General features: G+C 45.0%; 1 protein-coding gene across 2 annotated transcripts in view; it reads left to right on the top strand.

The window, feature by feature from the left end:
* SLCO2A1 (solute carrier organic anion transporter family member 2A1) overlaps positions 1-16173 on the top strand; it is a 730981-nt gene extending 714808 nt beyond the window's left edge. Inside the window, exons 14-15 of one of the 2 annotated variants that reach the window (XR_013602305.1) lie at positions 9150-10349; positions 15873-16173. Coding sequence is in view for 1 of the 2 variants with exons in the window: in XM_078665791.1 (XP_078521917.1) it covers positions 9150-9270 (121 nt within the window). In the remaining variant the exon portion in view is untranslated. Of the gene's footprint in view, positions 1-9149; positions 10768-15872 lie in introns of those variants that run through there. The other variant, XM_078665791.1, reaches the window with a different exon arrangement.
* Positions 16174-25290: the final 9117 nt, after the last annotated feature.

The following is a 25290-nucleotide window of genomic DNA, read 5'->3' as shown; positions in this document are numbered from 1 at the left end:
GCCCTATCACTAGATGCAGAAATTATCCCAGTCCATAGAAAAGCTGCACCCTGTGACCTTGACAACTGTTGTCCAATAAAACTAATTGATAAAATATGAAAACAGTTCTCTTCTCTCACTTATAAGCGAAGTTTAAAACAAATGTCAGTACTATTGATCAAGGGCTTTATTTAGAGTTTGGTGGACAGGGTACGCTGTACTCTATTTAGAGACTGACAAACAACCATATTTCCACCAGTGGAGCACTAGCTGGCTCTATTAGCAGAAACCTTAAGATCAACAGCCCCATAGAAATTGGGCAATCAGTCAGCAGAGGCTGCCATCTTTGGAGGTGGGGCAGCCAAATGGAAAATAAAGAAACACTTACCTTACACAACCTTTAGCACCAATCCTCAGACCTCTTCTTCCATCGACTGCAGAGAGGGCACCAGCAAACTCCCTAGCCCAATCGTGGTGCAGCTCGCATGCTGTTAACCAACATGAGAGCAGCACCCTGATTGGAGGGAGTGGCCTCTCTCGGCACATCCGAGTGCACTGGAGGCCTGTACTTGCTCTCAACCAGCTGTCTAAGACAGCTAGGTTCAGAGGTTTAAAGTGCGCATGTCAGGTTGGCCAGAGAGACATACGCGCTTTAAGCAGTGCACAGGCAGTCCTATGCTGCCACTCAGCAGGTTCCCACCCCATCCTGACACTTGGTTCAGGACGAAATTATACAAAATAAAATGGTAAAGAATTACCATTTTATTTTTCATCTCTGTTGTTTGTGGGGCATTTAAGTGGGACGTCGGTCCTCAGCTCTCATGGAGGAGCTGCCCCTGCTTTCAATCTCAGTACCTCAGACCCTGCCCTAATTTTCTTTCCTTTTTGGGTCCAATAGGAGTACATGCCTTCACTGCCCTGATGGGATGGAGGAGTACAGCCCGCAAAACATAAATGACTCCCTTTGTTTTTAAAAATAAAACAACTTGCTCTGCAGGCACCCTAAAAATGATGTCCAAACAGCCTAGCTTCATTGCTTTTGGAGGGGTCACCGTGGCAGTGTCTCCCTGAAGGGAAAGAGAGATCTCTGTCAGGCAGGTAGATATCTCTAAATATGGTGGACTGTAGTCCACTGCAAAAACAACAGTGGATGGACAGAATGCAGAACAATGTCATACATTCACCCCAAGTCAAAGATCTGGGCCTAAATCTATCGTTTTTTTGCTCACCATGCCATTCCAGTTTGAATCCAGCCATTTGCAAATCATTCTTGACCCTGTGCCCCATGGGAATAGTCCAGCCCGAAATGCCAAGCCAGGTCCTCCCTAGACTGGAAACAAGCATCCTAGGACCGGTTTCGGGCTTTCAGCCCTCATCAGCCAGGATAGCTTGATCTAAGTGGCATGGAGAGCACGGTACTCACGTCTGAGCATACCCGTCCTACTCGGGGTGACAAATGCAAAAACAGTTGATGGACAGAATGCAGAACAATGTCATACATTCACCCCAGTACACAGATCTGGGCCTAAATCCATTTTATTTTTGCTGACCATGCCATTCCAGTTTGAACCCAGCCATTTGCCACTGGATTCAAGATAGCCTGGCAGATGAGGGTTATGAACCCGAAGCCGGTCCCAGGATGCTTGTTTCCGGTCCAGGGAAGACATGGCTTGGCAGTTCGGGCTGGACTGTTCCCATGAGGCACAGGGTCAGACTGATTTGCACATGGCCATGTCTGAACTGGGGTGGCGGAGTGAGCTAAAGAATGATGATGGATTAAACCCAGATCAGTTGACTTGGGGTGAGTGTTTGCATTGCTCAAACACTCCGTCCATCATTTCCTTTGGTTTTGCTTTGTTCGCCCTAAGTTGGCAGGGTATGCCCAGACGTGGGTCCCTTGCTCACTTTGCCACTGGATTCAAGATAGCCTGGCTGATGAGGGTTATGAACCCAAAACCGGTCTCAGAATGCTTGTTTCCAGTCCAGAGAAGACATGGCTTGGCAGTACGGGCAGGACTGTTCCCATGAGGCACAGGGTCAGACTGATTTGCATATGGCCATGTCTGTACTAGGGTGGCGGAGTGAGCTAAAGAATGATGATGGATTAAACCCAGATCAGTTGACTGTGGATGAGTGTTTGCATTGCTCAAATGCTCCGTCCATCATTCCCTTTGGTTTTGGACTGTAGTCCACCACAGCAGGAGAGTAAATCCCTCCGCTGCCTTGGCCGAATAAAGTACAACTTGTTAAGGGCTGAGCCCACAAGTCTTTACTATCAAACTCTTTATGTGGAAGATGGTAGTGTGGAGTAGCGAACACTATGCGTGGAGCACGCAGTGCCAAAACTCTGCCCACGAAGCGGAGTTTACTGGCCACCACTACTGTTTACCCTCTCTATCAATGGTGCAATAGAAAATCTTACTAGTTGTATACGTTGCTCCAAATTTAGTAGGGAAATATATGCCCCTTGATTTTCACAGAAGCTACTCTTCTGAGATCTAAAACTCCATTGGGGCTGCAACTACTTAACATAGTTTATTAAATAGTTACTATAAGGATCAGGGTAAAGAGAACATAAGAGAGATTAAAAGTATCAATGACTCTGCATGATTTGTATCCCAATAGTACCAAAAGCTGACGTGTTTTTTCAAATATATAACACCCATCACAGAAATGCTTACTTTAGGAAGCGCAAAACACCATTAATCTGTAGTATTATGTATGTATTCTTTAAATAATTCTAATTTGTAAAGATTGTTAATATAATACATTACATAGTCCTACTGCACAAGTTACTACTTGTGTAACGATATATCTGTAAGAGACATTAGTTAGTGATAGATTCCCTACCTTAGAATATCCCCAGGCGTCAAACTGGAGCCGGAAAGTTTTGCGCGGCAGTAGGTGGCGTCGTGCGGTTCTGCGTCCGTCGCAGGCGTCGTATGCGTTGAGATGACGTCAAGGAGACTACTTAGGCACCACCCCTGCGCGCTGACGTCAGTTCTTCACACGACTTTCCGTGGCAGGAAAGCAGAGCCATGCCAAAAACTGACCACTGGTGCCAAGAAACTAGGGCCCTGAAAGGGATGTCCTTAACCCTAGAAATCAGGTCACAGAACTGGGAGGCTGGGTGCGGCGGTAAGGTATCTATCACTAATGTCTCTTACAGATATATTGTTACACAAGTAGTATCTTGTGCATCTGAAACAGACACGTTAGTGATAGATTCCCTACCTTAGAATAGATACCCAAGCAATACCAACCCCGGTGGTGGGTCTGCGAACCAGACTACACCAGAAAGTCACGGAGCACAGAACAGCCAAAGAAGCCGTCTCTCCGGCTTGACTTTCAAGGTAGTAATGCTTGGTAAACGTGTGCAGCGAGGCCCACGTAGCTGTCTGACAAATGTCCTGCAAGGGAATGCCGCATCCCAAGGCAGTAGTGGCTGCCGTTGCCCTGGTGGAATAGGCACGCAGCCCCACAGGAGGCTCCTTCTTAGCCAATGAGTAACAGGCCTTGATACAGAAAACAACCCACGGCCTGACCTTTTTTGGCGCCCACTTAGCCAACAAAGAGCTGGTCATCCACCTAGAACTGTTGTGTGTTGGAACGAGAGCGCACGTTTCGGGTCCAGGCGGCGGAGCCTCTATTCCTCTTTCGAAGGATGGGGAGGTGAAAAGAAGGTGGGCAAAGTGATGGTCTGCCTGATGTGGAAGGGCGTGACAACCTTTGGAAAGAAAGAAGGTCGGCTCCTGAGAACCACCTTGTCCGGATGAACGGAAAGGAAAGGAGGTTTAGAAGAAAGAGCCTGGAGCTCACTCACTCTTCTGGCAGAGGTGATAGCTACCAGGAAAGCCGTTTTTAGAGTGAGAAGATGTAAAGGACAGTTATGAAGGGGCTCGAAGGGAGCACACATCAGATACGTCAAGACAAGGTTCAAGTCCAATTGAGGCATTATGAACGGCACAGAAGGAAATGTGTGCGTAATGCCTCTCAGAAACTGGTTAACAACCGGTGACTTAAAAAGAGAAGGCTGTTCTGGAAGCCGTAGAAATGCAGAGATGGACGAAAGATAGCCTTTGATAGTGCCCTAAGCAGAGCCGTGCTGGGCCAAAGAAAGAAGGAACAGAAGGACTTCAGAAAGAGGGGCAGAAAAGGGATCCACAGACTTTGCTGTGCACCATGCCACAAAGTTGTTACACCTGCAGGCGTATACCGTTTTAGTGGAGGGACACCTGGCTGCCAGAATAACATCACAGACTTCGTGAGGAAGATCGAAAGCTGTCAACTGTCGCTGCTCAATCCCCACGCATGGAGGTGGAGGCTGGACAGGTATGGGTGGAGGACCGTCTCCTGCTGCTGCAACAGAAGATCCTCCTGAAGAGGCACTCAGATTGGGGGATCGATCGCCATGTTGAGTAGCTCGGGATACCAGTATCTTCGTGCCCAATCCGGAGCCACAAGGCTGACTTGAGCCCGGTTAAGCCGCATCTTCTTCAGCACTCTGGGCAGAAGTGGTATAGGTGGACAGCCGTATAAGAGACCGCAACTTCACTCGTGCCGAAAAGCGTCGCCGAGCGAGTGCCGTCTTGAAAATTCCAACGCTCAGAACTGAAGACATTGCACATTCTCTTCGGTGGTGAATAGATCTAACCAAGGCTCTCCCCACTGCTGAAAGAGACTTTGCGCCACGTCCAAGTTCAGACGCTATTCGTGATCCATTAAACACCGGCGGCTGAGTTTGTCCGCCCTGGCATTCAGAGAACCTGCCAGGTATTGAACCACCAAGTTAATGCCTTGATGTTCCAGCCACGTCCAGAGGCGCAGAGCCTCCTGACATAGGGTCCAGGACCCCACCCGCCCTGTTTGTTACAATACCACATGGCGGTGGTGTTGTCTGTGACCACCTGCACCACACTTCCCCGGACAGAGGGAAGGAATGCTTTCAGTGCAATTCGGATCGCCAGAAGCTCCAAAAGATTCATATGGAGCTGGGACTCCGCTGTAGACCAGAGGCCTCTGATCTCCGCCTCTCCCAAGTGGCCTCCCAATCCCAGGAGGGAAACATCCATCACCACTGTGTGCTCCGGTTGGGGAAGGGAGAGGGATCTGCCATTGACCCAACCGCGATTCGTGAGCCACCACTGCAATTGTCGTGCAGTGCCCTGATACTGCGCCAACTGGAGCTTCAGCTCCCACTGCAGAGCTCGCATTTGCCATCTGGCATGCTGCACTAGAAGGATGCAGGAGGCCATCAGGCCCAGGAGCCGGAGGGTCATCCTGACTGAAACCCGGCATAGAAGCTGAAAGATCGGAATCATAGCCTGAATATCCCAGACTCGCTGCTCGGGGGGATAAACCCCAAACCACATCAAATCCAGATCTGCTCCGATGAACGGGAGCTTCCGAGAGGGACTCAGGTGCGACTTAGGCATGTTGATGGAGAACTCCAGCAAATGCAGGAGGTCGGCCATAGTCTGAACGTGGGTGACAACTGCTTGGGGCAAACCCGCCTTCAACAACCAGTCGTCGAGGTAGGTGGAAGACTGACACCCCTGACCTGCACAGGTGAGCTGTGACCACCACCATCACTTTCGTGAACGCCCGAGGGGCGCTGGTAAGGCCGAAGGGGAGCACAACAAACTGAAAATGCTCCTGGCATACCGTGAACTGCAGGTAACGCCGGTGGGCTGGCAGGACGGGGATGTGAAAATATGCGTCCTGCAAGTCCATCACTACCATCCAGTCTCCAGGGTCGAGGGCAGCCAAGACCTGAGCCAGAGTCAACATCTTGAACTTCTCCTTCCAGAGGAAGCGATTGACGTTCCTGAGGTCCAAGATGGGACTTAAGCCCCCCTTGTCCTTCTTGGGGACCAGAAAGTAGTGGGAATAATAACCATGTCCTACTTCTGACCCAGGAACGTGCTCGATGGGCCCCTTGGCCAAGAGGGCCATAACTTCCTGTTGGAGAAGCGCAAAGTGATCCCCCGACTTGCAGTGGAACTGAGGTGGCATGGCTGGGGGGTAGACTCGAAAGGGAGGGAGTAACCCCTCCGGACGACTTGCAGCACCCACCTGTCAGAAGTGACAGAACGCCAATGAGGAAGGTGATGTCGAATCCTGCTGCCCACTGGGGTGGGGTGCGACCTGAAGCTCAGACTAGGGAGGCTTCAAGGCGGACGTCACGGGGGCGGAGGAGGAGGACTGACCCTCACGCCGACCTCCGGAGCCACCTCGGCGGCCTCCACGCTCACAGCCATGCTGAGTTTGGTTCTGCGCAGGCTTTTGACTGAACTAGCAGGCAGGGGCACCCCTTTCATGGCCACGAAAGGAATGAAAAGTAGACATGGCTAGGCGCGTGGTGGAAAGGCCCAAGGACTTGGCTGTAGCACGAGAGTCCTTAAAACGCTCCAGCGCACTTCGGCCTTATCACCAAACAGGCGAGTGCCATCAAAGGGCATGTCCATGAGGGAGCTCTGGACGTCCGGGAAGAACCTGGTAGTTCACAACCAGGCGTGGCGACAAAGCACCACCGTTGTTTAAAATGCCCTACCAAGGGAGTCTGCGGTGTCTAAGCCACAACGAATGGCGAACATAGCCGCGTCCTTACCCTCTGCCACAGCATGAGACAGCACAGCCTGGACCTCTTCCAGGTACTGAGGTAATACCTGAGCAATGGTATCCCACACTGCGTGGGAGCAGCGGCCCAACAGACATGCAGTGTTCACCGACCGCAGCCCTAGTCTGGCCGAAGAGAACATTTGCTTGCCGAACTGCTCTAGCTTCTTAGAGTCCTTATCTGGCGGAGTCATGGGAAAGGCCCTCTGGGATGTTGAAGCTTGAATGACCAGACTCTCAGGCGTAGGGTGAGTGTTCAGAAAGGCAGGGTCACCCGGCGCCAGGCAATGACGCCTAGCAACGTTCTTATCCACCGGGGTCCCTGAGGCCGGCCGCGACCAAGTGACCAACAAGACATCAGTGAGGGCGTCATTAAAGTGCAATAGTGGCTCTGATGAAGTGGACGCCGACTGGAGCACCTCAGTGAGGAGATTAGGGCCATCGTAGGGAGATCAAGGTTAAGGACCTCAGCTGCCCAACGGAGCACCACTGTGTACGAGGCACCTTCCTCCATAGTGGGCGGGGGAGAGGCACACCCCAGATCAGAGGAGATGTCAAGGCCACCGGCCTCCTCCAAGTCATCCACCCAATCCTGCTCAGAGTCACACTGATGAGCAAGAGGGTCCTCGGACCCCTCGCAGTCATCTTCTACCTCCTCCCTATGTGGCACAGATCGCGGCGGCGGGGCAGGGATGGGGGAAGGATCAAACGGCACCGGGAACAGTGCTGGCCGTGGCCGAACCGGTGCCGTGTCCCAATCGGATCCCAGGTGGGGGACAAAACCGTCCGGGAACCGGGGCAGAGGCGGAACCAACGGCATCCACTGCGGCGCCGCAGGCGGAGCTGAGGGTGGTGGTGGAGCCGGAGCCGGCAGCATGGGACCTCTTGGCGCCGTGGCCGGAGCCAACGGCGCAGGATCCTACAGCGCCGGGGCCGAGCCGCCGGGGTTGGAGCTGCCAGTGGGGTCGACGGTCCAGCAGGATCCTGACACAGGACCGTGGGCCCAATGGCGCACCGGCGGGAGCTCGAGGCCTAAACAGGCGGTCCATGGCTTCAAGAAACTCTTGCACCTGTGCGGGAGTCGCTGATGGACCCGGGTAAGGCGGGTAGGCCACGGACTCACAGGCTCCAAAGGAGCCGCAGGGGTGGCGCCCCTGTCCCCCTCGTCCGCATCTGAGGACTGGCGGGGGGACGTCAAAGAGCGACAATGCTTCTTCAACTTCTTTTTGTGTCGTCTCTTACCCAAATCCGACTGAAGACTTGGATCCCGAGAGCGGTGATGGTGGCCCTGTGATTATTCTCGGGCACGGCCCCTGGACCTCGAATGGCGCTGGGACGAGTGCCGAACCACCAGCAACTTCTGGCGCCGCTCCCTCAAGGCTTTCAGGGCCATGGCCCGACAGTCCAGACAGGACCATGAGTCGTGGTCGCGCTCCAGGCAGTAGAGACAGACGTCATGGGGGTCCGCCACCGACATACTGCGATGGCAGGCCCCGCAGGACTTAAAACCAGGCCTCCCTATTCGCACCAGAGAAGACCAACAAGCGACAAAAGTCCCAAAAAGATAGTCAAAAAGTGACTAAGGTACGTGCTCTAACCGGATCTGCGCTTACTGGAGCGGAAAAAGAAAGAACTGACGTCAGCGAGCAGGGGTGGCGCCTAAGTAGTCTCTGACGTCATCGCGGCGCATACGATGCCAGCGACAGACGCGGAGCGCAGAGGTACTGCTAGCAAAGCTTTCCGGATCCAGTCTGACACCTGGGGATATTCTAAGGTAGGGAATCTATCACTAACGTATCTCTTTCAGATATACAAACTTTAATAATCCATTAGTCCATTGTTATGCCAAGCAAGTCAGTAAGCAGGAAGCCTCTGCAGTTCCAAAAGTTTTTTAATTCTCCTTATTCAGTGATAAGGTTATGCTATTTTTTTTTTGTATAAGAGTTTCTTCTGTGTCAACTAAATATTTGGTCATTTTAAAAGATTCATGTGGCAGATCTAAGATGTTTATCAGTAATACTGCCCAAGTATTCCTTGAACTACTTTTCCAGCTGAATTAATCTCTTTTAGTTATCAAGTTTAGATTATAAGCAGCCAATTCACTGAAACACTATGCCGCTTCTTCAGGGCTCAGTGGATAAAATCACTCATGTTAGTACTTTAGACTTAAAGGATATTAATCAAGGTTTCCATGAACAACAGGGAGTACTATCTGAAAACACTGCAATAAGTGTACGAAACCTTATTGTAGAGGAACACTCAATATCTGGTAAAAATCCTTCTGTTGAAATTCAGAACAGTTCAAAACATAGTTTTCATCTTCTGATCCATATGTGAGGAGGGAGCCAAAATTAGACTTTTCAAAAAGACCATCTTAATTCATGGTGATAGGGCATAAGTACCCAGAGGTTAGCGATGTTTGTTGAATGTGAATAAATGAATTAGTTTGGTTTAGCTGTCACGTGTTAGTCGTTATGTCTCCTCTTTGACATTAAACCGTTTTCTCATGTATTACTCACTCTTCTATGTCCATTTGTCTCCCATCTTACCAGGTACCTGGGTCTTCAGATTGGCTACAAAGTTCTAGGAATGTTTCTTCTGGTTCTTATTGGCTGTAAGTTGAAGCAGAGCAAAGAGTACAATGTGCAGCAGAAAGTAGCAGGACTCATCTGATCAGTCCTCTGTGCCATGTGACCCAGACTTTCACACCGCCTTGTCATGTGACAGCGCTGCAGCCTCTTCCAAGCTTTAATGTATATACCAAGCTTCGGCCTTCCAGCCCTCCTCGGAGCAGAGTTATATCCATCTTTTTTGTCAATCTCAAATACATCCTATTTGAGTCCACTTCCTTGTGGCCCTTTAAGAGGTGGACACGGACAATGGACACAGGAAGACACGAGGCACATTAATGGTCTGTAGCCTGCACATAGATAAGGAGCAGGCTACCTCCAATCTAGCTAACCAGTGTTGTATAAAGAAATCCAAGCATACAATTATATGTATAATCTATAGTGACGTCCATTCAACTGTTTCTTTTGACCCCAATGGATCGAGACAAAATAACTCTTAGTTATTGAGGGGTCAGAAAATGTTTATTCTACGGTGCCTGTTCTTCAGCAGAAGTTGACATTTTTCGACTTTTTGTAAAGAAGCTAAACAGGCAGGTCACCAAATGGGACAATATGTTTGTGAATCATTGGTCAATACAAAGTGATTTGGTCTTCAGCAGGGACTTTCAAATTAGATGCGAGTTCGGGTGGCCATGTCTCCCGTGGCGCTCCAAGACATTAGGAACACGGTTTCTGCAGTGGGCCTTTGAGTGAAAACTGAATGCATTCTGGATAATGTAGTCTTGGTTTGTATCCATTGACCAAATGAGACTATCACACCTGTTTACAAATATTTGAAGGTGAACAGCCCAGGACTGGAAAGACTGCCTGAACTGACATGGAATGAGTTGGTCAAGCTAAACCAAAGTTAGTGTCACCTGGAAGAAGAGAGGCCTCTGATTTGAGGCGAAAGGGCTATTCATTCCAGGCATTCGTTCATGTACCATTCTAACTTTGCATTCTATTGTTCATGCATATGTAAGCCTATCCTCTTCGTTCACCCACCTCCACAAGTAGGATAGGTCTGTTGCATGCTCTATGTATGCGCTTTATTCAGTCAGTCACCCATTAGTACTGCAGCTGCCCATCTATTCACTACTTAATCATAAAAACCCATCCGCTGACAAAACAAATTATTTCACAGCCACCCAATTATGAATCTACCAAGAAACACTCTCCCTTATTGAAGCCCACTCACTGAAGTCTCCTGTCACACATACGTGCAATAAGACACAATGCACCCCCTCCAGGCTTCAGTCATTCCATTTCCTGTCTTCATATCCGCCCGCCAATTGTTTCTTCTCACTCTTCCTTTCACCACCAACCTATTCCTCTTCATGTCACTCCTGTATTCATGTATGTACATAGCCAGCCACTACCCACACATACACCCATCACAAACCATTCGGAACACTAAGAGAATCATTCAGACAGAGATACAGCTACAGGGCAATCGAGTACTTTTTCACCTACCATCGACTGACAAACCATGCATGTAATAAGTGTTGAATCCTTGTGAGCTCATTATTTCATGGCCTCTCTTGATACATGGACGACACAAGGCGTTGTGTGTTTGACTGCTCTATAATATTGCAAATAATTGAGATTGCATTGAAGAGGAAGGACGAGCAGCCATCACATTGTTAACTGCTCACAAATGAAGACTGCTTATCTTCTGACAAACTTGTCACATTCATAAAATTCAGGGACAATGCCGCAAAATTCCAAAAGCCATACTATTCCCTATAAAATGTCACAACATCCCATGTTAGTATTTAAAAATGATCTCATAATGTAAGAAATATTGGCAGACAGAAACTATACCCCGTTCAGATTTATGGTTGCATCTGCCACGTTATGAACGGACACATGCTCAGACTTGATTAAGAGCAGATTCGAGCAGGCAGGTGGTCCGGCATTGCTTTGCCAAGCTTTAAAGACCCTGGGCCTCATTTATGAAAAGTGACACATCGCTGCGTGAAAACAGCGATGCGTCACTACTGCGTCCTCCTTGCGACACCAATGATGCGTCATGTTTACAGTATGACGCATCATGTCGCAGGGAGTTACAGATAAGTCAGTATTTCTGACGTATCTGTAAGTGTAAAAGTCACGCATTGCTGGGGTGTGTCACAAAAGTGACGCAACTCCAGCAATGCGTCCTTAAAGCCCCATGTGAAAGGGCTTGCGTCAGTCTTACGCCTGCTGTGAGGCAGGCGCAAGATTTTGACGCAACAGCGTCCTAAAAGTGACGCAGTGAAATCTCATAGATTTCACTGCGTCACTATTACGAGGCTTTTTGCGGGGGAACGCCCCCTCTGCATACATTATACCTGACGCAGGTATAATGTAGCCCAGGCGTTTACAAAGTAACGCATCTGCTTAGATGCGTCACTTTGTAAATAGTGCGCAACAGGAGACATGTTTTACGCCGCCGATGCGTCACAAGAAGTGACGCATCGGAACGCAAAACTAACGCAAGGCCTCATAAATGAGGCCCCCTGACACTGTCCTATCAAAAGCAAATGTATTATGCTGTATAACGCCCAGTGACGTTTCACAAAATGGCGGCCCTCCCTGCAGAATATGATGAACGGTCCATAAGACTCCTGTATCTTAGAGATATTCATTAGCCTTCGGCTGAACATGGAGCCCTCACAAACCGCTGAACAGGGGTCCCCCTTAAAAGTTTGAGCCGCCCCTTGAATGTTGGGAGCACCCACACGCCGCACGGGCTTGCGTTGCACCCCTTATCGCACCTTATGCTGCACCTTTCCAAAGCCGCCAGATCTCATTCTGACAAAGTACTCCCTCTAAACGCAATACTCCAAGTCGTCATATCAAACATAGCTCTGACTTTAAAAATTGAATTAACATTTGACCTATAGCCCATCCACTCCACATATGCTCCATGCAGGCACAGCATAGAAGAATGAACACAAATTGTGTACAGATGTTTTAAAACCCTCAAATACCATTGGGCTTCTTGGCAATAATGAAGTCCTTAGTGACACAGGATGCATGTTGCCACCTTGATATGAGCACCGATGCATGGCAGAGTTATTGCAGCATTGTTCTATTGTGTAGCCCTTTCTCGTCATTAACTTGTATGGACGCTAGAACATGATGGAAGAATGGAAGTTGCACCATTGAAATAAATTATCTCCTGTTCGTTGAGGGTGGTGCTACAAGGTGAGTCCGAGAAAGGGCAACATTTTGGTGCAAGATCCCTGTGCCCATGCTTCACGCTATAAGACCTGCGGGCGCCTTGCACTTGCTACCTTGCACATGCGTGCTTGCAGACAAGCAGTCACTCATTCAGGGTCAGTATCAAGCTATTTCTATTGGTAATAATCCGTTTTTCAATAGAGTAGCGGATAAGACTTGCAAAAGTGTTTTTTTTTTCAAAATGGGGACCATCTTTCCAGATTTGTATATTACTAATTGCTAACTGTAAGCAGCCTCTTAATGGAGTTCATTTGATTTGAGAGTAACAATATGACTTCATGCCGCTTAGTCTTATATTAACGGCTAGTCTGCATAGGCCTTATCAAGGAACATCTCGCCCATTTTGATTCTGAAGCAAAGCACAGGTTTGCCTGAAGTTGCTAGTCTAAAATGACAGTTCACAAACAATGAGATTTGGCAGCAGTGCTGTGGAGGGCAGTTTGCACTTAAAATAGCAGACTGAAACAACTGTATACTATTACAATGCATTGTTTCGAATCATTTGCATAGCTCTTATGAACCCAATGTGTGGCACTTAAGCGCCTTCCCACGCAGACAGCAAGCTACGCCGTGTAGGGTGTGTGTTTGGAAGGGTGTTTTTTGTTTTGTGCCTAAGTGGTAAGTGCTGTAATGTCGTGCATGATGAACACCGAGGAGCAGTTATTGTGTTTTGGGAGGCAGGCCTGGTGATTTAATGGTTGGGGGTATGTGAGACATACAAGCAAAGTTAAAATTGTAATAAGGACTGCAAGATATAGTGACCCACACAATAAGGGCCACGCCCAAAAATTGGAGGAAATCACAGAAGGTCCAGTTATCAATATGACCATATGCACCATGCAGAGATGGTGTTGAATGAGGAAAAGAATGCCAATGGGGCCAGCATGGGAATTGTTGACATGCACTTTTTATAAAGTCAATGATACAGCCTACTGCTGAACTAATATTTTTTTTATTTGACAGAGTTTTATATATAGCGCAAACTTGACCCGAAGGTATCAGGTATCAGAGCGCTTTACATAGTACTAGTTGCGTTACATGAGGACACATTCATTTTTTTTAGGCACGGGAGATTAAGTGATTTGCCTAGAATCACAGGATGTTCAGCGTCATTGCCGAGACTCAACCCAGTTCCGAAGATTTGAGGTCGACCGCCCTAGCCGTTAGGCCAACTCCATGAAAGAATAAGGAAACAGAAGATCAAACATGGTTGGTAGCCTGGGCAAAAATGATGCATTCCTTAAAAGGCCCAGGTTCGGCCTACTCTTGCTAAGCTGAAGGACTGCAAACATTGTAAACAGCGGTTCATGCCCTAAGCCCTTGTCAAGTTCCAAAAGGCATCAAGCACCAGTCGAGCAAGCCCTAATTGGGTTCGGACTCAAAACCTAGCCAGACTGGTACCCTGGACATGGGACAGAGAGAGAGAAAGTACTTGGTAGGATTGTTCGCTGACCTCACAAGATTAAATCTCCATGTCCCAAGTTGCATTTCTGTCTTCACCCCTTCATGCAAATCCAGTACTTTTCTTAGATCCCAGAAACCCTTGCTCGTTCTATTTCACATAAAGTGCTATCCTCCTTCCCTTCTAGAATTTCCTCTCTTATAACTTCCACTTTATTAGTAAAAAATTACATTTCAGGGTGAAAAGGAGGCAATTTTGTGAAAGGAGATTTAACCTGCGTGCACGGGCTTCTAACATACGACAGCAAAAAAATAGTCACTAGAACAATTTTGCACTTCGAAAACAGGCATGCCTAGAATGTTGCACAGTAGAGGATATGACAGGTAGTGAGGGTGTTATTAACCTAAGACACATCCGAAGAGAACAAGACCGAGAGAACAAGAGAAAGAACCTGAAAGAGAAGGAAAGAGAGGAAGTGAGAGAAAAAAAAATATGCTGAAAAAAAGGAAGAAACAGCAAACTGATCAACAAGGTGGAATAGAGATGGATGGATGGATGTTCAGAGCCCGATTAGGCATATATAAATATGTGGATGTATTTATAGAATAGACAGAGACAAACAAGGTGGGACGAGAGAGAGAGACAGATATGTATTCGTATGGTGTGGTGTTAAACACTAGTGAAAAGATTAAAAGTATCGAAGTGCACACATATCGTGGAAACGTTTGGGAAAATAATTGAAACAAGTGAGTTTTGGCAAATTTTCAAAATGAAACAAGGCTACATATATTAGATATATTAGATATGTTCCACATGAATATATGAAATATACAAAAATGTATTAAAGATAGATAGATAGATAGACAGACAGACAGATAGACAGACAGTGCATGTGGGCCATGTTGACAGTGACAAATCATAGAGGGAAAATGGTGCCAAACGATATCAACATTGCTAACAAAATACACATTTTATGCTTACTATAAAATCACTCAAAAGACACACTCTAAATGTATCGGATGTCAATTTTCAGCACGCTGTTATGTAAGTACCCATATCAGTGTAAAGCGCTGAGGATATATTCTCTACCTCTGGACAGCTCACCTCTGACCTTAACATGAACGCTACGTCACGGAAATGAGGGAGCCCCTCTTCTGAAGTCAGATGTGACTGAGTAATCGCTGTGCCGTGAGCAGTTGGTAGCTTTCATTTCAGTGAAAATGAGGCCCTAAGGTAATTGGGGAAGGCTGAACCTTTCATTTCTCCAAAGCCCTTTTCTTAAACCCCTTTCTCAATGATTTCTTGTTTCCTTCTGTCGCCCCCACCCTTACTCCCTCTCTTTATTAGATGTTTTCTCTTCTCGGGGCATATTATCAAGCCCCTTATTGCTGCGTCATCGGCACTTTTCTGCCGATAACGCGTCGATGTTTGCATCGCCCTATTATCAAGGCAGCATTAAGTCAATTAACGTGGCTTAAATCCACGTTAATTGACTTAACGCTGCCTTGGTAATAGGGCCCCTTTCAAGATAAACTCATCGTGAAAGGGGGCGTGCAGTGGGTGTTGTGGTGGGCGTTACACCGCAACACCCATTCACTTCGACACTGCCACCTATTATCAAGAGAGGTGATAATAGGTGGCAGCGCCGAATATAAGAACAGGAAAGACCTGTTCTTAAGGTGGCGAAACGAGAAGAAATGCTTAATTTCTCCTCGTTTTTGCTTTTTCCATGTGTGCTGCAGCACACATGGAAAAAGCAAAATGCCAAGGTTTGTTGATGTACAGGAAGGTGTCCCTTCCAGTACATAAACAAACCTCTTTTTAAAAAGGCCAATTTGTAACTTACATGTGCGCTGCATGAAGCAGCACACATGTAAGTTACAAAATGGCATTTAAGCTTTGTGTATGTGCAGGAAGGAACACCTTCCTGTACATAAACAAACCTTCCCTGTGTGCCCTGGCGTTAAGTTGTAAAACTTATCGCCATCGCAGGGGCAAACGCTAGGCTGCACCATATCCTTGGTAATATGGTGCAGCCTAGCGTTTCCGAAGTGGGGAAGAGAGGCGTTAAGCTAAGTTAGGCTAACACCTCTCTTCGCCACTTTGTTGGTAATATGCCCCTACGTTCTTCCCTGAATCGTGTCATATCTGCCTTCCTTGTTTCTGCTTCCGCACTCCCTTTTTCATTTCACCATTGAAGACAACCCCCGCTCCTTATTTTGCACAACATCAGGGCATTCAAGAAGCACACAGCCACCATTATATCTAAACACTAAGGATATTGTTTTGAAGTATACCATTTTTTATTGAAATAAAAACTTTTTTTACTGAAACGCTGTAAGTGATTTAATTGCTTCTTTTTTGTCTAGGCGTTTGCCAATGAGAAAGATTAGACCACGAGGTTGTATTATCTTTGCACTCTTTCAACACAACGTGCTTCGTGGGCACTTCCGTGATAAAATATAGGGGCATATTACCAACAAATAGCGATATTTATCGCTAAGTAGGGTTGGCGGCAATATTTTTATCGCCGCGCATCACTGGTTTTTATCGCTGAGATAACTTGCTATTAGCAAGGTTTATCTCAAAAGCGATAAAAATCAGGTGAAATGCGTGAATATCGCTGAGAATACAGCGATATTCACGCATTAGCGACGAAAAGCTCTTAGTAATGTTATCCACCTCCCATTGGATAACATGGCTAAGAACTGGTCTGAGCCGGCGTTGGTTTTTGGCGATAGCGGGAATATTTCCATCGCTACGCCTGCCTTGCTAATAGGCGATAGCGACGTTAGCGACTGCTGTCAGTCGCTAACAGGTTGGGTACGCCCACTTTGCATGTCATTAGCGATAAATATCGCTGACATGCAAAGCGGGCCCCAAACCGTTCACTATCGCCTAAAAGCTGTCGCTAACATCAGTTAGCGACAGCTTGCTAATAGATCGATAGAATTATCGCCGCTTAGCGGCTGAAAACGGCCGCTAAACCGGCGATAATTCCCTATCGCGACCCTTGGTAATATGACCCATAATTCTGTAAAACAGATTGTGCTGGCACTTGCATGCAAATGTGCACGTTATATGACATATAGGATGTCAGCAAGTGCACTGAATATAAACCACATTGAGAGCGGCGTACCGTTAGTGTGTACTGTGGGCGCCACGTGGGAGGGTGAGCGGAGAGCTAGGGACTCCCCACAAGGCACCCCTCTGAAGGAGAGCCCTGCCCAAGCCTGCAGATATTGTCAGGGCAGCTGCACTCAAAGTTAGATCGGCTGTTTTCAAAATGTTGGTGCTGTTGTTGATACTGCCATCTTCCAAGTGAAGGAGCAGTTTGATTTCATGCTTCCAAATGAGGGTGTTGCAAGTGCAGACGGGGACGGTGAGCCCTTTTTACATAATACACTCCTGGGATTAAAATGGATGATGGAGCTCGCTGGTGAAATATAGGCTTTAATATAAAGGTCACCATTTAAGAACAAATGAGAAAGAAGGGAGTTTAGCAAAAAGGTAGCACCATTCTAGCCGGCCGGATAAACAGATTTCTTCCCACTATTTACTTTGGCACTGGCTAACAAGTGGAAATTATTTACTATTTGATCGGAAGCCTTGAAAATAGCAGAGAACTTTTCGATTTATCCTGCCACTGGCTAAACATAGAGATTTTGCCCTGCTTGGGTGGCCATGTGAATAGCAGAATAAATTCACTTTTTACCTGGTCACTGGATAATTAGCAAAGGTTATGTACTATTTGGTAAGCAAACAGAAAAGAAACTTCACTTGTTACCCAGCAGCTTGCGAAACAGCTGACATTATTTACAATGTTGTCAGCATCCATGCAAATACCAAATAAATATTTCCTAGGTGCCGGTTAAATAGCAGACTCTATATACTATTTCAGCAGTAGCCTGGCAAATCGCAAAAAATATATATATATATATATTTACCCTTCTGCTGGCTAAATAGCAGAAATGATGTACTGTTTGGCTGGTGGCCTTGCAAATATAAAATAAGCTTCATTATTCACCTGGTGGCTTGCTAAATATGAGACAGTATGCATAACTTGACCAATAACCATGCAAATAGCAGAGGAACTTCAATGTTTACCCGGTTGGTGTCCAAACATCTTACATTTTGTGTGATAATACCTTAAGCAGATTTCAACAGGTACTTACCACCAGGCAACTGGAAAAAAAGGAGTGAATATAATTGACAGACACCTCCATATGAAAGTTAGGGTCCTGATGGATTATTTTTTCATTTACAAAATGTGGTCGCAAACTGCACATATACTTATTGCGAATGGAATAGTATTTAAAAACCTTCCGATGACCTATTAGGTCAGTTCACAAAATACTTAATCACAGGGAGTTCCAGAATGACCTGCCAAATTAACATTTATTAGGCAGGTGCCAATTTTCAACCCTCTGTGATTGGCTGTAATCACAGAGATAGTGACCTGTATGGGACAGCACACCACCATCCCCATGACTGCTGTCCAAAATGTAAACCTTTTTATATTTTTTAAGTAGTCCTTGTTCCTTAAAGGAACCAGTGCTGCATTAAAAAAAGAGTTCCCTGAGGTTGCCAATATGATTGTCAAAGGGAAAGGATTCCTAAGGGGAACTTTTGCAATGCAAAATTACAACAACAACAAATACACAATTACATCAGTTCAAGTAATTAAGAGTAGGAATGGGCGGAACTCGAGGAGTTTCACTCTGTGGAATTCCACTAAGTTACCTAAAAACTCAGCGAGATTCCACGGAGTTTCATGAGCAGCGGAATTCTGGTCTGCAGTACACGTGAGTTGTTCGTGATCTAAGGTCTGCATGCTTGCAGAGTATGTATGCAGAATGTTCTCACAGCTGCACTCGTTAGTCCACTTTATTTTCTGCTACAGAGTGTACATTGAAATAATGCAGTACTGAGCTGTGCCCGAGTGAGCTAAAGGGTTAACATTAATTTTATGTGAAGGCTGAGAGAAATAGAATGGACAAAAAAAGGTTTAGATTACGCACTCCGCTGTTGAATGAGTTGAGCAGGTTGTGGTGTGCACCAAGGATATCACTCCCCGACAAAGGTGTGGTAATCAGTAAACAGTTTGCGACACTTAGGGTAAGTGCCAACTCCCTGGGCACAACCAAAAAACGAAAAAACGTTTGACAAAGTTCTATACCAATAAAGTTCAATAAGTGATGTTTCCAATTATCACGAAGTTTATTCCATGTGATCTCCACATGAATTTAATTTGTTCATTGAATAATAGCTGATTTATATCCATATAACATTCCCAGACGCAATGCATTTAGTTCATGGTAAGCTCATCACCCAATGCATTTCGGACAGAGAGAGTCCTTCATCAGGGGAAATCTGAAAACAATACGAATACAATATATGTAGGATCTGCCAAAGTGTCTACACACAGATAAAACTATAAACAATACTAAACATGCTCTAGAATAGTCAGAGATGCAAAAAGGACACACTGAATAAGACAAAAAGTGTTCGGGTGAAAACTGGTGACTCAAATAAACCAAAACGTGTAGTAAGTTTAAGAACAATTGGGTGAAGACCGCGGATGTAAAGCAACATGTGGCCCGGTGCAAATTAAATCATGAATCTGCATGCGCGGTGTCTAAAACAATAATGATGTCGCGAGTAAAAAAGCACTACTCGGTAAGTTGTCGAAAGATAGCCCAAACTTTGATATCCCACGTGGGATAGGTGACTGAAAGATAAAAAATAACCCATAGTCGTGCACCCTTGATCGAAAAACTTACTGTTAATTCGACATTGGCTGCATGTCAGCATCGTGCGGCCATCGCTACGAGAGAGTGTTTGTCAGTATCGAGAAGGCGGATATTAAGACTTGGACGCGTAAGCATAGAAAGAGGACAGCGCTTGTGGCTGCCATGATGTAGAGGTGTAATATCAAATTAAGCCATTGCACGGTAAAAGGAAAGTGAAAGGTGAAAAGGGCCCTTACTAGCAAATATGGAGTCAACAACCTTCTCTGAAATGAAACAAGGTTAACATAAGAGAATAATGTAAAAATAAAGAATAGCAACAATCATCACAAGGTCAACAGGAATTCTACTATATCACAAATAACATGAAAATTCCATCCGATCATTTAAACTAAAAGGCTTAGACGATTGTAAAAATTTAATCCAATGATTTTCTCGTTGGAAAAGGAAATTGTTATTGTCTCTGTCATCACGCTTGGCCACCACTTCAACAGCAGCAAATCTCAGTTGACTAACGTTGTGTCTGTTCTCTTTGAAGTGTATTGCCAAATTTTATTTAACGTTCTCAGTCCTTATATTGCTCTTGTGCTCGTTAATTCGCGTTTTCAATTTGCTTGAAGTCTTACCAGTATAGATCAATCGACAAGGGCATTTGATAATATACACCACATTTTCAGTGTCACAGGTAGCATTGAATCTCAAGTTGATGTTCGTGCCTTTCATCGGATGTTTCATAATTGGACCTTTAATGAGATTGTTGCAATTTTTACAGTTTAGGCATGGTTGATTTCCCTTGTACACAGTGGAAGTAGGTTTGCCTGGGTCTAGTAATAATTTCCTTCAGATTGTTACCTCTCTTGTAAGCAAATAGCGGTTGCCCTTGAAAAATCTGTTTGAAATCAGGCTGAGTGCCTATAATTGACCAATGTCTGAGTATGGATGCCTTGTATGCTTTGGAAACCACTGAATATTTGGATACGACCACAGGTCCCTTGATGGTGTCCTTTTGTTGCCCATAGAGGTACCGGACAACTGTATATAGTACCGGTCCTCCCATCGAAAGTAACTTTGATACAACGTGAAATACATCAATTGCATGAGAAAAATTTGAAAATCCATGTCTAGATCAGAATGCAGTAGAATGTGCTCAATTGCCTCCATACCAAGGTCATGCGGTATGCTGGTATAAAGTGATTTGACATCTATTGAACATACCCAGATGGGGTCGTCCTCTTCAAAAGAAATGTCACAAATGTGATACAAGAAATCTGTAGTGTCTTTGACATAGGTGCGTGATAGCTGAAGTAGAGGTTGTAAGTATTTTTCTATAAGCTTTCCTGTAGCTTCATGAATACTGCCCCGGGTGGACACAATGGGCCTGAAAGGAGGTTGTGTCAAGCTCTTATGAATTTTTGGCAGCATGTATATGCTGGGCGTTTTTGGATTTTTTGGAGTCAAGAATTTAACAGTTTTATGATTGATGATTCCATTATCATGGGCTGTTGATAGAATATTGAGTAACACTTCAGTGAACTGGTTGGTGGGGTTGTATTGTATGACACTGTATGTGTTTCCATCGGAAAGATGTTCTTCCACTTGCTCTCGGTAAAATTCAGTGTCCATCAGGACTAGAGCTCCTCCTTTATCTGCAGACTGATAGGTAATTCCAACTTTATTGGCTAAATTGTTCAACGTTGCATACTCTTTGTTAGTCATGTTGGTATGCTTCTTGTTGCGTTTGTAATTGAAACCAGCAATGTCATTTCTTACTAGATTTTCAAAAATGTCAAAAGACTTATGACTGATGGGTGCCATAAACGTAGTCTTGGTGCGTAAGCCTTTGAGTTGGTCAACTTGACTACTGTCAGTATCAGGCATAATATTTTCAAAAAAGTGTCTAAGACGTAAGTTGCGCATGAATTTGAATAGACTTATTTCCAGTTCTAACTCATTGGTATGGCTGGTGGGAACGAATGAAGTACCATTTTGCAACACCAACTTCTCTTGTTCTGCAAGTATGTGAGACGAAATGTTGACTACTAGATTCCTTTCTTCTTCGGTTTCTCTACTCTCTTGTTGACTGTTGTGCTCCTGGTGTCCCGTTCAGTTTCCCTTTCTTTCTCCTTTTCTTTTGTTTTGGCTCCTCCGGGGTCGTCTCTTTCTCCTGAACCTTCCTCTAAAAAAGGAACCGCAGTGAGAGTAGATGTACTAAGTGTTGGATCAGTACTTGTGGAGCTTTTAAATCTGATAAACACACACGTGAAATCAATGAGCGCAAGATACGTAAATATAGAAGAGACACCATTGACTACAAACTGGGGGAGGTATACTCCTGGGCTGAGGTTTATGCCAAAAGATGTCAGAACAAGCCTTATCAGACCAACACTGACGCAGAGACATCCTCCTCTGAAGAAGAGACACATACCAATGCCAGGAGGACTGGCTTCCAACAACCCTCCACAAGTACTGATCCAACACTTAGTACATCTACTCTCACTGCGGTTCCTTTTTTAGAAGAAGGTTCAGGAGAAAGAGACGACCCCGGAGGAGCCAAAACAAAAGAAAAGGAGAAAGAAAGGCAAACGGAACGGGACACCAGGAGCACAACAGTCAACAAGAGTAGAGAAACCGAAGAAGAAAGGAATCTAGTAGTCAACATTTCGTCTCACATACTTACAGAACAAGAGAAGTTGGTGTTGCAAAATGGTACTTAATTTGTTCCCACCAGCCATACCAATGAGTTAGAACTGGAAATAAGTCTATTCAAATTCATGCGCAACTTACGTCTTAGACACTTTTTTGAAAATATTATGCCTGACACTGACAGTAGTCAAGTTGACCAACTCAAAGGCTTACGCACCAAGAGTACGTTTATGGCACCCATCAGTCATAAGTCTTTTGACATTTTTGAAAATCTAGTAAGAAATGACATTGCTGGTTTCAATTACAAACGCAACAAGAAGCATACCAACATGATTAACAAAGAGTATGCAACGTTGAACAATTTAGTCAATAAAGTTGGAATTACCTATCAGTCTGCAGATAAAGGAGGAGCAAGTGGAAGAACATCTTTCCGATGGAAACACATACAGTGTCATACAATACAACCCCACCAACCAGTTCACTGAAGTGTTACTCAATATTCTATCAACAGCCCATGATAATGGAATCATCAATCATAAAACTGTTAAATTCTTGACTCCAAAAAATCCAAAAACGCCCAGCATATACATGCTGCCGAAAATTCATAAGAGCTTGACACAACCTCCTTTCAGGCCCATTGTGTCCACCCGGGGCAGTATTCATGAAGCTACAGGAAAGCTTATAGACAAATACAACCTCTAGTTCAGCTATCATGCACCTATGTCAAAGACACTACAGATTTCTTGTATCACATTTGTGACATTTCTTTTGAAGAGGACGACCCCATCTGGCTATGTTCAATAGATGTCAAATCACTTTATACCAGAATACCGCATGACATTGGTATGGAGGCAATTGAGAACATTCTACTACATTCTGATCTAGACATGGATTTTCAAATTTTTCTCATGCAACTGATGTATTTCACATTGTATCAAAGTTACTTTCGATGGGAGGACCGGTACTATATACAGTTGTCCGGTACCTCTATGGGCAACTGTGCAGCGCTGGTCTACGCTAATGCATTCATGAAATACTTTGAAGAAAATAACATCTTGAACCGTATGACTTGGATGACGCATGCCAAGATTTTCCTAAGGTACATTGATGACATCTTTGTCTTATGGCAGGGAGATCAAGAATCTCTACAGACAGCACTTATACAATTAAACCATATCAATGACCGTATTCAATTCACGTATGAGTTTAACCAGGAGTCCATCACTTTCTTGGATGTAAAAATCACCCGTGCCAAGGATCATCTAGAAACCAACCTTTACAGAAAGATCATAGACAAGAATAACACTTTGCACTACAAATCCTTTCATCAGACAGCCTTGAAAAATCACTTGCCATTCTCTCAACTTCTTCGTGTGAAACAGATTGTATCTGATGCCACCAAGTTTGAAGAACAGGCCACCAACATGATCAAACGCTTTGAACAACGAGGCTATCCACAAACAATCCTGAAAAACGCGAGAGAACGCTGTGACAAACTTAGTCGTTCAGAAACACTGGCTCTGAAACAAAAGGACACCATCAAGAGACCTGTGGTCGTATCCAAATATTCAGTGGTTTCCAAAGCATACAAGGCATCCATACTCAGACATTGGTCAATTATAGGCACTGAGCCTGATTTCAAACAGATTTTTCAAGGGCAACCGCTATTTGCTTACAAGAGAGGTAACAATCTGAAGGAAATTATTACTAGACCCAGGCAAACTACTTCCACCGTGTACAAGGGAAATCAACCATGCCTAAACTGTAAAAATTGCAACAACCTCATTAAAGGTCCAATTATGAAACATCCGATGAAAGGCACAAACATCAACTTGAGATTCAATGCTACCTGTGACACTGAAAATGTGGTGTATATTATCAAATGCCCTTGTGGATTGATCTATACTGGTAAGACTTCACGCAAATTGAAAACGCGTATTAACGAGCACAAGAGCAATATAAGGACTGAGAACGTTAAATCAAATTTGGAAATACACTTCAAAGAGAACAGACACAACGTTAGTCAACTGAGATTTGCTGCTGTTGAAGTGGTGGCCAAGCGTGATGACAGAGACAATAACAATTTCCTTTTGCAACGAGAAAATCATTGGATTAAATTTTTACAATCGTCTAAGCCTTTTGGTTTAAATGATCGGATGGAATTTTCATGTTATTTGTGATATAGTAGAATTCCTGTTGACCTTGTGATGATTGTTGCTGTTCTTTATTTTTACATTATTCTCTTATGTTAACCTTGTTTTATTTCAGAGAAAGTTGTTGACTCCATATTCGCTAGTAAGGGCCCTTTTCACCTTTCACTTTTCTTTTACCGTGCAATGGCTTCATTTGATATTACCCCTCTACATCATGGCCGCCACGAGCGCTGTCCTCTTTCTATGCTTACGCGTCCAAGTCTTAATATCCGCCTTCTCGATACTGACAAACACTCTCTCGTAGCGATGGCCGCATGATGCTGGCATGCAGCCAATGTTGAATTAACAGTAAGTTTTTCGGTCGAGGGTGCACGACTATGGGTTATTTTTTTATCTTTCAGTCACCTAACCCACGTGGGATATCAAAGTTTGGGCTATCTTTCGACAACTTACCAAGCAGTGCATTTTTACTCGCGACATCATTATTGTTTTAGACACCGCGCATGCAGATTCATGATTTAATTTGCACCGTGCCACATGTTGCTTTACACCCGCGGTCTTCACCCAATTGTTCTTAAACTTACTACACGTTTTTGTTTATTTGAGTCACCAGTTTTCACCCGAACACTTTTTGTCTTATTCAGTGTGTCCTTTTTGCATCTCTGACTATTCTAGAGCATGTTTAGTATTGTTTATAGTTTTGTCTGTGTGTAGACACTTTGGCAGATCCTACATATATTGTATTTGTATTGTTTTCAGATTTCCCCTGATGATGGACTCTCTCTGTCCGAAATGCATTGGGTGATGAGCTTACCATGAACTAAATGCATAGCGTCTGGGAATATTATATGGATATAAATCAGCTATTATTCAATGAACAAATGAAATTCATGTGGGGATAACATGGA

Source organism: Lissotriton helveticus, chromosome 11, assembly GCF_964261635.1.
Source record: "Lissotriton helveticus chromosome 11, aLisHel1.1, whole genome shotgun sequence".
Lineage (NCBI taxonomy): Eukaryota > Metazoa > Chordata > Amphibia > Caudata > Salamandridae > Lissotriton > Lissotriton helveticus.
The sequence above is the reverse complement of the archived record's forward strand: the minus strand, read 5'-3'. Positions and strand labels throughout refer to the sequence as shown.